Raw genomic sequence first — 17,419 nt, 5'->3', positions numbered from 1 at the left:
CTCCTCTTCTGATTCTACTCTGTCTGTTTCTCGTCTTTCTTTATGTATTCGTTCTACTTCCTTGCGGATCTTTCGACTCATGGCGATTATACACGCCTGTCTATCATGTTTCTCTTCTGATATGTTCTGACCCCATTTGACAAGTCTTTGCATGGTATCGTGATCTGCCCCGGGCCTGTCTTGATTCCTAATTACACAATTTATGAAAAAACGCAGTAGTTGTCTTTGGACATCCACTTTCTGGTATTCCATAGCTTCGTTAATACTTTCTGGACCTCGCCCTGTTTGGACAAAGCGATATATTTCGTCTAGGTGTTCACCCATTCCTGGTATCGTCATTAAATATAATGTAGCTCGTCTTATACGTAGTGATGATATGAGCAATTTATCCTGTCTACCTGGTACTGGGTCGTATCTACAATCCACAAGTTGTTCTTTAAACATGTCGGATGTCGCTAATTGGGGTGTACGTTGGAGTGCTAAATCTCTAAGGGTCTGTTTATTTCGTGGCGGTGTGGCAAACATGTCTGTCGTACCTCCTGTAGCACCATCTGAGGTGCTAGGCACGAAAGGATTCGTTGGGCGTAGGATAGAGATTGTAGATGCAGGAAAAACTGTAGAAACGGACGGACCTGTGGGAACTTGTGTAGGAGTTTGTAGTTGCGGGGGTACAGACGAATGCTCTTGGTGTTGAACACCATCGGCAAGCGGTATGTGTGGTATGGCATTAGCATACTCGGGAGCTACGTCATCTAAATAAGAGGAAAGGAAAACGTCCTTTGCTGTTTTGGGATGTGTTTTGGGATGTGCTTTTATCGGGAGTAATGGAGGAGTTAAATCTTTTGGTATTTCCGGGGTAGCCTTAGGTAACCCTTCGGCCAGAAGAGGATACATACCATTCATAAGAGTGTTTCTTTGTCTATCTATTTGTTCTGAGTTTACTCGGGTACCTTCCTCAAGTAATAGATTTTCTCGGGTTTTATTTGAATTCTCTCTACCTTTCTCTTCCTGTCTGAATGCTTTTTCTGTACGTCTGTACGGTTCTTTACGCCATAATTCAATGGCATCTTTCTGTGACTGTCTGGCTTTCTTTTTCCATAATTCTTCTTCTACTCTCATGATGCAATCTGCATCCCAGGTTCCCGCTGCGGGCCATCTCTGACTCTCTGGTAATTCTTTGGTGTAGTCCACCCATAAATCAAGAAATAATACGGCATCTAGACCATGCTTATGATACATAAAGTATCCTGGAGTATCCCTAGGTGGAATGGGAACAGCTTCTTCGAGTACACCTTTTCTAGTTTTGATCTGTCTTAATTTCGAAAAGAGCGGCATTTTTTAGATCTTGTTTCTTAGAACACACTTTATACGATGAACACAATAATGAACAGTCATTCACACCACAATGTATAGAACGTATTAAAACATTTAACATTTAACAGTTTTAACGAACAATGATAACTAATAGAAAACTAGTTACTGACATAATACTGACACTAGATAATACTTATTTAATGCAAGACATACTATATATACTGCTAAACAGTACAGATACACTGCTGAAACAGTGCAGACCGGACTTGTGTACCCAAACCCGTCTTGACCGGCACAGACTATGTGCACGTTGAGTGCCTCCCCGGTAATGGTACTCACCGGGTAGCTCGGAACGGAAGGCCTCGGAACGGAACTGAAACTGGACCGGACTGGACTCGACTCGACTGGACTCGGAACTTCGGAACCTGGTGGGCCTCTGTATACCTCGGATCTTGCTCTCTCAGCTAGGCTCTGGTCGGGATACTTCGCACTTCTCACCGCCTTGTCTGGGTGTTGATCGCAGCCTCAGTCGCTCCCGCTTGGCCGGAGGGAGATACAGGAAATCCTGTAGGTACGCGTTTTTGTCCGTTCAGCTGTGGCAGGAGACCGGGCCTGCAACGCACCGCCGGCGCGTGAGATGAGAAAGTGTCCCTATTCGGGCGCCAATTTGTGTGGTAAATATTTCGTTACTATTTTTATGCGGTAAAGTCTTAGTGAGAATAACTCAGTAAAAATAAGAGGCAGAATCCGTGGTATTAGAGGTTTTAAAAGGCTTTATTCCTATACAAAGGAATAAAATTCGAATTGTAGGCATTCTATTCCATCACCACGAAAGTTCAGGAAGGAAGGGCATATATTATTGACAGATAAGCAGTTTTATAGAAAATACATTACAGTGAAACAGATGCAGGAGGCGTAACAGCTGATAGTATAGATAAAAGGTACATACGTAGCTAATAGAGGCGTATACATGGGTGTAACTAAAATACGTCATTAAACATGATGTCACAAGTGGGTGGATCCATAAAAGAATCCTGCAATGTCAGCAGAAATATTTGGCAGAGATGCGCGCGCAGCCGCATGACGTGTGATTGACGTGCAACTAGAAGGTGAAGGGGACTTGACATTTAGCTCTACATGTGGAGACAGAAGTCTGGGGGTTATGTCAACCTAATCCCAAATCATATCTAATATCCTATGTTTAAAGAACTGTGTTATCCAAAAGGAAAGGTCTCTAGGATAGAATCTATTCTATACTGACTGTTAGTGCGTGTACAAGCGTCTAAGTGTCTACACTAGATGCGAGGGGGTAGGAATATTCCATGGTAACGGGGCTATGAATTACTTGCATGAGGACAGCGAGGCCTGGCCCCTTTGCACGGTAGCTGGAGGAATGTTTACCTAAACTACTAGACAGGAATGCATCGGATGAGGAGGGAGGAGATAATCTTGAAGGTGAAATACAGTTTTTGGCAGGCGATAGGCTGGATCAGGCACCGTTAGCCGCGCAGGGAGTAGGACAAAGTTCATGGATACAGATGCAGGCTCAGACTGGAGCTTTCAGAGGCAGAAGGCAGGAAAAGGCTTGATGACAGAATTCAGGGCCTACTCGCCTGAATCTGTAAAATGTGGAAAGTGAACCACATAAAGTCGGTGGCCTTTCATACTTAGGAATGGAATATCTGACCCATTCATGGCGGATCTGAAAGAGGACATGTTGACGGTGGACGCACATATATTTGCGTCTTCAAAACTGGAGCAGGAGGGAACATACATGTACTTATAGCATGTACATGGAGCCGTTGGGGTCTACGATAGGGGACATAACTGATCACAAAATTCATATTTCCTCAGTGGGAAAGTTGAGGCATCACCGGGCTGACACACATTTCCTACCACTCAGCGTTACCCCGGGTCTTCCGATAAAAACGGTGCCTCACTCGTGTGGGAGGCCCAAGTACCCGCGACAGGCAAGGCCCCAAAACGTATTGAGGCGACATGAAAATTGCCTACCTCAAAACGACCTGGTTTTGCAAGGGGGGTCACCTGGGTTTTCGGCCCGGTGCTCAGCGGCCAACTAGGGGAACCTACCAAACCCAGCCATTTCTGAAAACTAGACACCCGGGGGATTCCAGGGAGGTATGGCTTGCGTGGATACCCCAAAGTTTCCTTACCCAGAATGCCCTGCAAACCTCAAATTTAGCTGAAAACATCACCTTTTTCACACATTTTTGTGTGGGAAAGTTGAGGCATCACCGGGCTGACACAAATTTCCTACCACCCAGCGTTCCCCCTGGTCTCCCGATAAAAACGGTGCCTCACTCGTGTGGGAGGCCCAAGTACCCGCGAAAGACAAGGCCCCAAAATGTATTGAGGCTACATGAAAATTGCCTACCTCAAAACGACCTGGTTTTGCAAGGGGGGTCACCTGGGTTTTTGGCCCCATGCTCGGCGGCCACCTAGGGGAACCTACCAAACCCACACATTTCTGAAAACTAGACACCGGGGGGATTCCAGGGAGGTATGGCTTGCGTGGATCCCCCAAAGTTTCCTTACCCAGAATGCCCTGCAAACCTCAAATTTAGCTGAAAACATCACCTTTTTCACATATTTTTGTGTGGGAAAGTTGAGGCATCACCGGACTGACACAAATTTCCTACCACCCAGCGTTCCCCCGGGTCTCCCGATAAAAACGGTGCCTCACTCGTGTGGGAGACCCAAGTACCCGCGACAGGCAAGGGCCCAAAACGTATTGAGGCGACATGAAAATTGCCTACCTCAAAACGACGTGGTTTTGCAAGGGGGGTCACCTGGGTTTTTGACCCGGTGCTCAGCGGCCACCTAGGGGAACCTACCAAACCCACACATTTCTGAAAACTAGACACCCGGGGGATTCCAGGGAGGTATGGCTTGCGTGGATCCCCCAACGTTTTCTTACCCAGAATGCCCTGCAAACCTCAAATTTAGCTGAAAAAATCACCTTTTTCACACATTTTTGTTTGGGAAAGTTGAGGCATCACCGGGCTGACACAAATTTCCTACCACCCAGGGTTCCCCCAGGTCTCCCGATAAAAACGGTGCCTCACTCATGTGGGAGGCGCAAGTACCCGCGACAAGCAAGGCCCCAAAACGTATTGAGGCGACATGAAAATTGCCTACCTCAAAACGACCTGGTTTTGCAAAGGGGGTCACCTGGGTTTTTGGCCCCGTGCTCGGCGGCCACCTAGGGAACCTACCAAACCCACACATTTCTGAAAACTAGACACCCGGGGGATTCCAGGGAGGTATGGCTTGCGTGGATCCCCCAATGTTTCCTTACCCAGAATGCCCTGCAAACCTCAAATTTTGCTGAAAAAATCACCTTTTTCACACATTTTTGTGTGGGAAAGTTGAGGCATCACCGGGCTGACACAAATTTCCTACCACCCAGCGTTCCCCCGGGTCTCCCGATAAAAATGGTGCCTCACTCGTGTGGGAAGCCCAAGTACCCGCGACAGGCAAGGCCCCAAAACGTATTGAGGCGACATGAAAATTGCCTACCTCAAAACGACCTGGTTTTGCAAGGGGGTCACCTGGGTTTTTGGCCCGGTGCTTGGCGGCCACCTTGGGGAACGACGTTGTGGTGTGAGATTAGGAGTAGGTACTTATGGCATTCTCCATTTCTTCTTTTAGAAATTGAAGCCTACACATTGGTACTAAATATGCAACTACAATGTTGACTCATTATTGATATCGTTTTCTATGGATTAACTGGGATTCTTATTTACAATCGACGTAATTGGTGATATACATAGGACTTAATTGTATATGCACCACTTGACTATTCAAGAGGTAAGATTATTCTTGCTTTCCTCTTGGAATTTCTTGTTCTCCGTTTTTCTTCTACCTTAAACTCATCGGGTCCATAATTGGTCATAACAATTTTGTAATCCATTTTTATTAGGCCACACCATTTTTTGAACATTTACAAATTACGCCAATTGGAAGTTGACTACCTTTTGAAAACTCTGGAGGCTGTCTCTAAAAACAATTATCAATGGTAAGAACTGGCATACAAACCTTTTGAATGTGGGTAGTAGTCACTTTAATTCTAAATATCATTTCTGAAGTACTTATGACAGAAAACTCACCTTTACAATCCTTTAGGTCCTTTTATATATGGGGCCATCGATATAAAATCACTAAAGTCTTGAACTTATTTTGCACATGTAGGGGTTTCTGTCATATTACCCCCAAATTGAATGTTCTACCTCATGTGTCAGGCTGTATATATACATGTTTAACTCTTGTTTTTTATGTTTTTTATACTTAATTGATTAATGTCTTATAATATTGAACATTGTTTGTGGTGTATTTATACGTACAGTTTGTGTTACTTGTCTTTCTTCTTATTTGTATATGAATGTATAGTATGATATTAATTTTTTATGTATTATGAGTATTGTGGCATGTTGTGTTTTGTGTTGTACATATAATGTTTTATATATATGTTTGTATCTATACTAATTTTCAGCCCTGACGAAGTTCATAAGGAACGAAACGCGTTGGCTGAGTCTGAAATCTCTAAAAAATTGACAAAGAATAAAGGAACAAAAATTGGACTACTTGAAAATACTTTTTCTTGGTGCACCGTCCTTTTGCAAAAAAGTTTGTATATCTGGTTTCCAGTAGAGCACAAGTACGGCCTGCTCTGGACGTGTTCTTGCACCTACCAGAAATTTGAACATTGATTTTGAAATTGATGTGGTTAACATTGGTCAGCCGTACTGTCTTTCTGTCCATACTTTTTTTGTACTTTGCAGTTTTATAGAGCGCAAACTCGACCCGAAGGCGTTGGAGGGCTGTACATGAGAACCAGCTGCATTAATCCTTTTTGAGGAATGGAGAAAGTGATTAGCCCAGAATTACAGGATGCTGGGCCGACGCAAAACTTGAACCCGGTTCCCCCGCTTCAAAGTCGGCCACTCAAGTAGTTACGCCACATCCTCTCTCAGTGTTTATAAAAGGAAGCAGAGAGAATAGTAAAGCTTTTAACAAATTAGAAGGTAAGCTTTCCACTGCATTTATCGGGTGAAAATAAATACGGGCAGTGGCAAACAGAAAACATTGCAAGTATAAAACGAGCCAAGATTTACCTGGAATCAAAGGATGTTGAGCCTACCGGCAAGACTGAAACCTGGTTCTCCAGGTTCAAAGTCGGCTGATCAAGCAGTTACGCCACATCCCCCCCAGTGCTTATAAAAGGAAGAATAGGAAACAGTAAACAAACTAGGAGGCAAACTTTTCCACTACACACTACTCAACAAACGTGTAGTTTTGTACTCCTTGGTGGAAGTTTAAATTGTTGATGCAATCGTACCTTGGTCATAAGTCAGACTTGAAGAGCGTGCACTGAAATGTGACTTGTGTTGCAGCGTGAGTGCCGTAATAGTCCCTTCACATGAGCAGCTGTTACCAAGGAGGGCGAGCAACTCAAGGGAGCAGTAATGCGCGCAGTCGAGTTGGAACAGTAAAGACAACAACTCGATATCACAGAAGCAACATTCCAGTGGCGTGCTCAATCATACATAAAACAAGCAATCTAGGGAGCAGTAAAGTGTGCCAACCAGTTGGAACTGTATTTGGGAGGGGGGGGGGGGTAAGCGCAGGTGGGAGGAGATGGAGCTGATAAAAGTACGAGTATTGTGCAGAGTGCTGAAAAACAAACAAAACATAGGTCCTAAAAAGGGGAGCAGTGGAAGTTGACAAGTACTTGGTCTATGTTCTGGGGGAGGGCTAAATACAAGAAGAGGCATGACTATGCATGCCAGGGACAAATAGTGACAAAGAATTTGAGACAGATGAAGAAGCAAGCAAATGGGAAGCCTATGGGTGGACTGAAGCCCACAGATGAAACACAATACGTCTCTTCTAAACAGTGCATGCGTTGTCTAGCAAACACCTACAAATAGAAACAAGGCTTAAGAAAAAGGTGAAAGGTCAGGAGTAGACTTTCCCTGCACCATACCATAGGCAGAATAAGAGGAGGTAGGCTTGGAGAGTTGGGGGCATACACATCCCGGATTCGGCTGCGTGCCAGGAAGGAAGCATTGTACTCGACTCCCTCATACCATTCTTAGGCTAACAGCATTTTAGAAGACAGTTTCCGTCCTGCCTCGCCCACCCAGTTGGGCAAGAGGGACAGCCAAGAATGTCACAGACATAAGCACTTTGGGGGAAGAGCTGTGTAGTTTGTGATGGATGGCATGTCACTGGTTGCACGTTTTTACTGTTTCCCTCACCTGTTTGAGTTTGTGTATTGCTATGGTGAATGGTGAAGGCAGTGTGGGGGATGTCAGACTGTATACATGCAGCATCTTATCAGTGGAGCTTTACATCCAGTAAGTATATTGCATATGTTTCTACATCGGCTATTGCTGGTTTACATTATAAAAATGTGATTTTTTTATCGTAGTTACCTCTGAGGAAGGGCAGTTTGTTGCCCGGAATGCATTTGGCTATATTGTTCAGGTCGCGCTATGGGATACAGTGAATTCCCATATGTATGCGAGAAAAAGCCCGAATAGGCATGTGTTGAACCTGTCGCTTAAATGACTCAATATGAAAAACTGTGAAAAATATGGACTATCGAATGAACTGGAATTTAAAATACACGGATTAAAAATGGAATCGGATGTTGAAATGGATTCATGGGTGAATTTTCATTTTGGCGGTGAATCCTGGCTTGGGCCCTGCAGAGGCTCCAGCTGCTTTCAATGACATTGAACGCACAAGGACGGAGCGCGCAACAGGGCTGCGCGCTTGAACTATTATACAAGTCGTTGAGCAACTCAAAACTTTGGTTTGCATCTACCTATATTGTTGCATGAATGTCTCATGACGTGCCAGCGCCAACATCCAGCTTCTGGTTGCATGTTGTAGAGAAGCGTGGCTTGGAAGCCAGAAGGGCATTTTTACAAGGGGATATCGCCACCAGAACATCCCTTTTAGCGGGGTTCTGGTGGCGCTATCTCCTTCTCCTTATTTACAAAGCAACGTTAGCAACTTAGTGTGGCTTGACGCCGCCTTGTAAATAAGGCCCCTTTTCATGCTTCACTTAGCGTGAAGGGGTGTGCAGTGAGTGTTGCAGTGGGCGTTCTGCCGGAACACCCATTGATTTTTGACGCTGTCCCATATTTACAAGGCTGGGGCAGCGCCAAAACCTAATACCAGGGAATACCTGCTCTTAGACCGGATACGAGGCTTGCTTTTTCCACTTGTGCTGCATTCTACAGCACACATAGAAAGAGCAAATCGCCTTTCAGGATTGTTTATGTGCAGGAAGGTGCCCCTTCCTGCACATAAACAATCGCCCCTGCAGCACAGGCACCCTTGCAACATGGTGCAAGGGTGCCTGCGCTGGCACTAGGCAGCTTTATTAGTGCCACCACTAGGGGAAACATAGGGGTATGCTGTATTTTTGTAAATACGGCGCATCCCCGCCAGTGCCTAATTTGAGCCAGTGGTTTCCTGGGCTCAGCTCCAGCACTTAATTGTCAACACCGGGGCTTGTACCAGTCTGCCACATGGAGGTTGTAGGACAGCAGGATCTGCACCTTATGTTGCCCCCACTTTTTTTTCTGATGTTTACACTGGTTTCTGGCTATAGTCTGGCTGGGTCCCTGCTAATCAGGGCCCCAGCCTCTCTGTTCTCTCTAAACGACTTGGTGTGCATATTAGATGCACTAGTGATTGGATACTGTGGTGCCTTATGAGCCCCTAGTATATGGTACCTTAGGTACCAAGGGCATAGGTACTTCACAGGCCTACCAGGGGCTGAAGCATGTATTATGCCACCCCTGGGAAGCAGACTAAATCTGACACCACAGGCCTGCTACTGCAGCCTGGGTGAGGTGGTGTTAGCACTCCTCACTGAGATATAGGTACACTATATATCTACCTGCACACACATATAAACCTATCAGTCACCCCTAAGGCAGGCCCTATCAATCCTGAGGGCAGGGTGCTTGGTTTCCATGTGAGGGGGTGCCACTGCCTGAGCAGGGTCCCTCTGCAGCTCTCAGAGTCCATTCTCTGTGGCTGTTTGTGGATGCGGTTAAACCATATACTCTTAAGTGCATAATAACCTAGCGGTAAATGCTATCTTTGGAATGGCTGCATCAAAACATGTTGTGTTTGGTGTCAAACACTTTGGAATCATACCCCAACACCAGTAACTGGTGTGGGAGTATGATCCCACCCTTCTAGAGGGATAGACATGTAACCACTGTGGAAACACGGTAGAATCCTGCAGAGCCCTGGCATCACAAAATGGATGCCACCAGTCACAGACACTGGGCTGCCCTCCTGCTGCTGACCGAAACTCGCAGTGGAGGAGGCCCAACAATAGATATCCTGTCACCTCCCAGACAGGGTTTAGTGTATTGGGGCTGGGTGGGTGCAATCCTAGAGTGCTTTTGAAGTCCTGCACTGGGGGAGCAGTAGTCTCCTCTGTGCATATGCCAGCTCAAACTGGTTCAGGGGCTACCTGCCCCTGCTCTGGCGCAACACTGGACAAAGGGAAGTGGGTGTAGCCACCCACTCCCCTGACCCTCCCATAGGAGGGGTCATAGAGCTAGTCCCTCCCTTCCTTGTAGTATAAGTTAGGGAACCCTTGCCATTGCAAACTAGATATCCCTGGACGACGCACTGAAAAAGAATCCTGGACCTTCAATGTTCCACTACCTCTGTAAGACTGAAGAATCTCCCTTGGAGTCAAGGAGTGACTCCCCTGCTTGGCAGGCACCAAAACTTTGAATCAACGGTCGCAAACGTTCCCGCTCCCGCCGGAGTCCGAAGTCCCTGCAGCCCAGGAAGTAGATTTCCTGATTTCTCCAAGGCCATCGTGAGTCCCCAGCAACGCTGAGGCAAGTGGGCCCCCACGAGTGACGAGGAACCGCAATACCTGGGTACCGGGCACTATTTTCAAGTGCAACCCCTTCACAATGTTCTACGAACTTGAGCATTGGACCACGTGTGGTCCAAGCCTCCAGCAGGATTTCCTCCAAAGATCAGAGGTCTACCTCATCCCGAGTGACCGTGGGCTCCTGGTGAGTGAAACCTCCCGAGGCATTTTTGCGATCCCTTTCCGGCTGGCTTGTGGGTCCCCAGAAGACTTTTCTACAAAACCAAAGGGCTCCCCTGATTGCTCCAGGCCTGCCCTGACTTACCTTCGCTGGGTGAGTCCCTCAGACCTTGCTGGTCTGCACTGCTGACTTTTTACACTTTCCACGAGACTTGCTGTTGCCAAGGCTTGTTAGCTCCAATCTGGTCGCCGACACCGCAGTAAGCTGCAGACTTCGTGGGACACACCGAATCCAGCTCCTGGTCATCGTCAACGCCTCCTGGACCTCGTGGCTGAAGAGTCAAGACACCCATGATCGCCAGAAATCACCCAAGGACTGTGGGCATCCAGCTTCCTTGCCCCGGGTCACTGCCAAGTGACTTTAAACACTGTCTCCTCTGCTTTAAGGTCTTCTTTCTTCTGAATCCAGGCTTGGATTCCACTGGACACTTCTCCTGACTTCACAAGCAGCAAGTCTTCAAAAGACACCTATGCACCCGGCTTCCCAGGATGAGGTAACTCCAGCACTACGGTGCTCCTGTGTGTGTTTGCTCTCGAACTACTTACCCTGTAAGTGACTTGCTTGTAGACTCTCCCGAAGTATCCTAAAACTCTAAATTTCCAATCGCGACTTGCTCCATTGAAGTCAATTGGAATCCGCGGCTGTGTTCTCACACTGCATGCGTCTCCCGTGGGTCCTTTACTTACCTGCCTTGGGTGGATTAGTGAGGCCCCAGCACTTCTGAAGGCCCTAGGCCTTGTCCCTTCTCAAGTCGTTATCTCTAAGTCTCTTTTTTAGTATATGGTCTGGTACGCCCCTAGGGCCCCAGCCATATTTGTGCTTAACTTGTTGTGAAATGTTGATTTGTGCATATGATCCTGACTTCTAATCTCATAAAGAGATTAGCAGAGAGTTGTTAGTAATAAATACATATATATTTGATATATATACCTGTGTGGTGTCCTTTCATTTATTAATTCAAGAGATTATAAGGTAAAACAAGCTGCTTTACATTCCTCTAAAGACTTAGCCTGAAGGCTGCTCTCCACAGCTACCACTAGGATAGCTTTCTTTAAAAGGTTGTCTTAAACCTATCACCATAAGAGTCGAATTGTACTGGTGCAAGGTGGCCACTATAACTAGTGACCAGTATTTGCCAGGCCAACTTCTCACAGAGGTGCTGGTAAAAATGACGATTGGCTGTTGCCCAAGGCTTTCTTATAGCGTTGGGGGCCTAGAGTTGGCTGAATTGTCACAATTTTGAGAGTTTGATGATTAGTAATTGTGTTGGTACTGCCATTGGCAGCGCTGGCAGGGGCAGTGGGTGGTGCAGGCTGCAGGGCCCTCCTAACGAGGGCCCTGACATTTTTATTTTTTTTTACAAATTAGGCACTGAATTCCCTGCATTTTAAAAATGTCGGAGCATGGTGTTACCATTTTTGGAGTAACGCTGTGCTCCGACATTTTTTTGTAAATATCCCCCAGAGATTCCAATGGACAGCTGACCACAGAGGACACCTTCCCTGATGCTGTCTATACACAATTGGGCCACGTTTATGAAAAGTGTTGCATCGCTGCGGTAAAACAGCGATTCAACACTTTTCAGGGCACCCTCCTTGTGACACTATGGATGCGCCGTATTTATTGTACAGCGCTCCATGTCGCAAGTATTGACAGATACATCAGGAATCCTGATGTAACTGTCGGTGCATAAATGGCGCATTGATGGTGTGTGTCTGGAAACCTACACAAATTCTGCAAAGTGTCATTTCACATGGGGCAAGCAACATGTGAAATGGCCTGTTCCACCCCTTATGCTTGCTTCAAGCTGGCATAAGGATTTGACACAGTGAGGCCTTTGAAGTGTCATAGATTTCACTGAGACACTTGTATGAGCCTTTTATGTGCCGGAACGCCCATCCTGCATACATGTCAATGAAGTAATCGTCGACGAGGCGGTTATCGACGACGAGGTAGTCGCCGATGACGAGGTAGTCGCCGATGACGAGGCAGCTTTCGCCGACGAGGCAGTCTTCGATGACGAAGCGGCCGTCGACGAGTCAATCGTTGATGAGGCAATCGTCGACGAGACCCTTCTTATCTTCGTCGTTGAAGGGACGCCGACGGTAGATTTCAATTCTTTTGTCGACGAGATTGGCTTCACGGATACCTGCGTCAATGGCGATGATGCCGACGACATGATCATCTGAGGTATCGCGACGAGAAGGTAGCAGTCAACATCATTGTAGCGTCAACGGTAGGCTTCGTCGACATCTCATCGACGAAGGAACATTTTTCTGAGGTAAATCCTTCTCAGAAACTCGTTTTGAAGCCAGACACTTCGCAGTTTTTCTCAGGGGCGTAGTAGGCAGAGGCTTACTTTTAGAAGGTGGAGGATCCTTGTTTGAGGTGGAAGGCAATTCAGCACCCTTAGAGGTGTGTTGCTTTTTCGACATCTTAGCCCCAGGAGAAGAGAAATCCTCCTCAGCAATCCTCTTTCTAGAGGACATAGTTGCGCCAGAGGCAACACTCCCCACCTCAGGTAAGGGGTGTCTTGATCTTTAATCTTCTGTAGCCACAGAAGTAGACATCCTTCTCTGTCTCTGAGGGTTTTTTGAGGGAAGGTTCTGCAGATCTTATAGTCTCTCACCTGGTGATCAGGATATAAGCAGTAAATGCACTTCTTGTGGGGGTCCTCAGAAAACAGCCGGAGCTTCCCACAAGGCTCACAATGTCGAAAGAGATATTTCTTAGATGAAGACATCTTGAAATGAAGAATTCCTGAAGAAAATTGAAAAGTACTGAGCAGAGCTCAGGGAGACTCCCTTCACACGACATGTGGTAGAAAATCTGAGAGCCTAAGCCTCTGAGGAGAACATTCTGGAGGGTGCTGTCGCCTGATTGGCTGCAGTTTGGACTCTTTATAATGACTTGGACAAGTCATAAATGTGGAAGTTTTTTCCTTTTAGTTTCTGGCTGCTTTACTTCCTGGTTCTATGTTATGGTTATTATGTGCATAATTATTGCTTTTTTTTATGTACCGTGGGACTCCCACTCTGACGACGGGGAATGATTCAGGCATGTGAATCTATGAAAGATACCCCAATACTGGAGAAATCAGGAATCCTGATGTAACTGTCGGTGCATAAATGGCACATTGATGGAGTGTGTCTGGAAACCTATGCAAATCCAGCAATGTGTCATTTCACATGGGGCAAGCAACATGTGAAATGGCCTGTGCCACTCCTTATGCTTGCTTCAAGCTGGCATAAGGATTTGACACAGTGAGGCCTTAGAAGTGTCATAGATTTCACTGAGACACTTCTATGAGCCTTTTATGTGCCGGAACGCCCACCCTGCATACATTATACGTGCCGCAGGTATAATGTAGCGCAGGGGTTTAAACAGTGATGCATCTGCCTAGATGTGTCTTCTATAGCATTATTTACCATGATTATGCTTTTCCACATACCGATTGTATTCTCTGTTTCTTGCTTCATTTTTTAGAATATTTCCCTGATGAAGGGCTTCGCCCGAAATGCATTGGATCTGTTCCCACTGATTTGCATATTTCAGATTGATTCATCAACCATGTTTCAAATAACATCTTTTCTTTCTAATGCATTGGAAACCATGACTACCAATTTATATTGAAAATTTAAATTATCATTCTGAAGAACACTTACTTTGGTTTACTGGATTAAACACCTCATTTGGGATAGAGCTGTGCAACTGGGGGACGTTACCTGCTTGGATAACGCCCTCATAAACATCATAAGTTAAGCCCAATTGTTATCACCGTCATCAGCTCTCAAATGATAACATGTAACTAGTTTATTCAATGTTCTGTCAGTAGCAGACATGTGTCTGTCCTTGTCTCTCAGGATATACCTGCGGGGGCATGAACACACAGACAGTGGGGCCTCACGAACAATCTGAGCAGAAGCCGTCTCAACGAGGAGCTCGTGTGTGAAGAGAGAGGCATAAAATGATGCTCCCGCAGAACCCTAAAACCGCCCAACACCTAACCCAAATGCGCCACGTCAATACGAAATGTCAATGCACATTTATGCCACAAACTGCTGACATCCCACACAAAGCTGGCCTCCTGGAGGGTCACTGAAGAGAACAACAGAAGGAATTAAACCAGTGAAGGGACCTTAAAATCATACTGTACCCCCCGTATGTGCTAAACCAGTGGCTGCCCCCCCCTGCTTACCGCCTCGATTCATGTAGAGGCCCATCTCGTGTTTCTGCCCTTTGATGGCCTTATTCAGGAGCAGCACCCCCTCTTCGTAGAACCCCTTCTTGTAACACTGCACAGCAAAATCATTGTAGGTGAGGAGCAGCTGCTTCTGGGCCTCCAAGAACACGGAGGGCTGCTCACCAGCTGCAGGTTCTGTCGTTCGCCTCCCCCGGGGGCTTTCTCCAGGCCCTCTCATTACAGGCAGCATTGGTGGCGCTTCGACAGCTCGAGTCGCCACTGGGGGGGTCTCGGTAGCCCCACTCAGTTGCATTGCTAGCACAAAGTCATCCATTGCTGAACTGAAGTCTTGGAGCCTCCTGTAGAGTGTCCCTCTGCCTCATTGTACAGCGGGTGAGAGGAGGCATTGGGGGCAAGAAAAAAACAGAGCAAAGAGAAGTGAGTATACTGAATGCATGAAAGGCCTACCTCCCTCTCTTGGAGCAGCCGCCACCACAAAGGACATGCTTCAAGCCGACATCCCTCTCTCCCTGAGAGCGGTCTCCAACACTGAGGACACGCTCCAAGCCTACCCCCTTCTCTCCCTGAGAGCGGTCTCCACCACCGAGGACACACTCCAAGCCTACCGCCCTCTCTCCCTGAGAGCGGTCTCCACCACCGACGACATGCTACAAGCCTACCTTCTTCTCTCCCTGAGAGCGGTCTCCACCACCGAGGACACGCTCCAAGCCTACCTCCCTCTCTCCCTGACAGCGGTCTCCACCACCGAGGACACGCTCCAAGCCTACCTCCCTCTCTCCCTGACAGCGGTCTCCACACTGAGAACACGCTCCAAGCCTACCTCCCTCTCTCCCTGAGAGCAGTCTCCACCACCAAGGATACACAACAAGCCTACCCCCTATCTCTGAGAGCAGTCTTCATCACCGAGGACACGCTACAAGCCTACCCCCTGTCTCTGAGAGTGGTCTTCACCACTGAGGACACGCTCCAAGCCTTACTCCATCGCCCCCTGAGAGCAGTCTCCACCACCGAGGACACGCTCCAAGCCTACCTCCTTCTCTCCCTGAGAGCGGTCTCCACCACTGACGACATGCTACAAGCCTACCTTCTTCTCTCCCTGAGAGCAGTCTCCACCACGAGGACACGCTCCAAGCCTTACTCCCTCGCCCCCTGAGAGCAGTCTCCACCACCGAAGACACACTCCAAGCCTACCTCCTTCTCCCCTGAGAACGGTCTCCACCACTGAGGACACACTCCAAGACTACCTCCTTCTCTCCCTGAGAGCGGTCTCCACCACCGAGGACACACTCCAAGCCTACCACCCTCTCTCCCTGAGAGTGGTCTCCACCACCGAGGACACGCTCCAAGCCTTACTCCCTCGCCCCCTGAGAGCAGTCTCCACCACCGAGGACATGTTCCAAGCCTACCTCCTTCTCTCCCTGAGAGCGGTCTCCACCACCGAGGACATGCTACAAGCCTACCTTCTTCTCTCCCTGAGAGCAGTCTCCACCACGAGGACACGGTCCAAGCCTTACTCCCTCACCCCCTGAGATCAGTCTTCACCACCAAGGACACACTCCAAGCCTACCGCCCTCTCTCCCTGAGAGCGGTCTCCACCACCGAGGACATGCTACAAGCCTACCTTCTTCTCTCCCTGAGAGCAGTCTCCACCAAGAGGACACGCTCCAAGCCTTACTCCCTCGCCCCCTGAGATCAGTCTCCACCACCGAGGAAACGCTCCAAGCCTACCTCCCTCTCTCCCTGAGAGCGGTCTCCACCACCGAGGACACGCGCCAAGCCTACCTACTTCTCTCCCTGAGAGCGGTCTCCACCACTGAGAACACACTCCAAGCCTACCTCGTTCTCTCCCTGAGAGCGGTCTCCACCACGAGGACATGCTACAAGCCTACCTTCTTCTCTCCCTGAGGGCGGTCTCCACCACTGAGGACACACTCCAAGCCTACCGCCCTCTCTCCCTGAGAGCAGTCTCCACCACCGAGGACATGCTACAAGCCTACATTCTACTCTCCCCGAGAGCGGTCTCCACCACCGAGGACATGCTCCAAGCCTACCTCCCTCTCTCCCTGACAGCGGTCTCCACCACTGAGGACACGCTCCAAGCCTACCTTCTTCTCTCCCTGAGAGCGGTCTACACCACCGAGGACAAGCTCCAAGCCTTACTCCCTCGCCCCCTGAAAGCAGTCTCCACCACCGAGGACACGCTCCAAGCCTACCTCCCTCTCTCCCTGAGAGCAGTCTTTACCACGAGGACACGCTACAAGCTTACCCCCTGTCTCTGAGAGTGGTCTTCAACACTGAGGACACGCTACAAGCCTACCGCTCTCTCTCCCCGAGAGCAGTCTCCACCACCGAGGACACGCTACAAGCCTACCCCCCTGTCTCTGAGAGTGGTCATCACCACTGAGGACATGCTACAAACCTAACTCCCTCTCTCCCTCAGAGTGGTACCACCACCGATGACAAGCTACAAGCCTACTGTCCCCTCTCCCTGAGAGCGGTCTCCACCATGAGGACACGCTCCAAGCCTACCTCCCTCTCTCCCTGAGAGCGATCTCCACCACCGAGGACACGCTACAAGCCTACCACCCTCTCTCTATGAGAGCAGTCTTCAACACCAAGGACACGCTACAAGCCTCCCTTCTTCTCTCCCTGAGAGCGGTCTCCACCACCAAGGACACGCTACAAGCCTACCCCCTGTCTCTGAGAGCAGCCTCCACCACTGAGGACAAGCTACAAGCCTACCGCCTTCTCTCCCTGAGAGCAGTCTCCACCACCA

At 48.1% G+C, this 17,419-nt stretch overlaps 1 protein-coding gene across 2 annotated transcripts in view; it reads right to left on the bottom strand.

Annotated features, from left to right (window-relative positions):
* TTC16 (tetratricopeptide repeat domain 16) overlaps window positions 1-17,419 on the bottom strand; it is a 535,487-nt gene that overhangs the window by 235,757 nt on the left and 282,311 nt on the right. For both annotated transcript variants that reach the window (XM_085614130.1, XM_085614131.1), the window contains one exon: window positions 14,638-14,996. In XM_085614130.1, the coding sequence (XP_085470256.1) occupies window positions 14,638-14,996 (359 nt within the window). The remainder of the gene's footprint in view (window positions 1-14,637; window positions 14,997-17,419) is intronic.

Source organism: Triturus cristatus, chromosome 1_2 (assembly GCF_964204655.1).
Source record: "Triturus cristatus chromosome 1_2, aTriCri1.1, whole genome shotgun sequence".
NCBI lineage: Eukaryota > Metazoa > Chordata > Amphibia > Caudata > Salamandridae > Triturus > Triturus cristatus.
The sequence above is the reverse complement of the archived record's forward strand: the minus strand, read 5'-3'. Positions and strand labels throughout refer to the sequence as shown.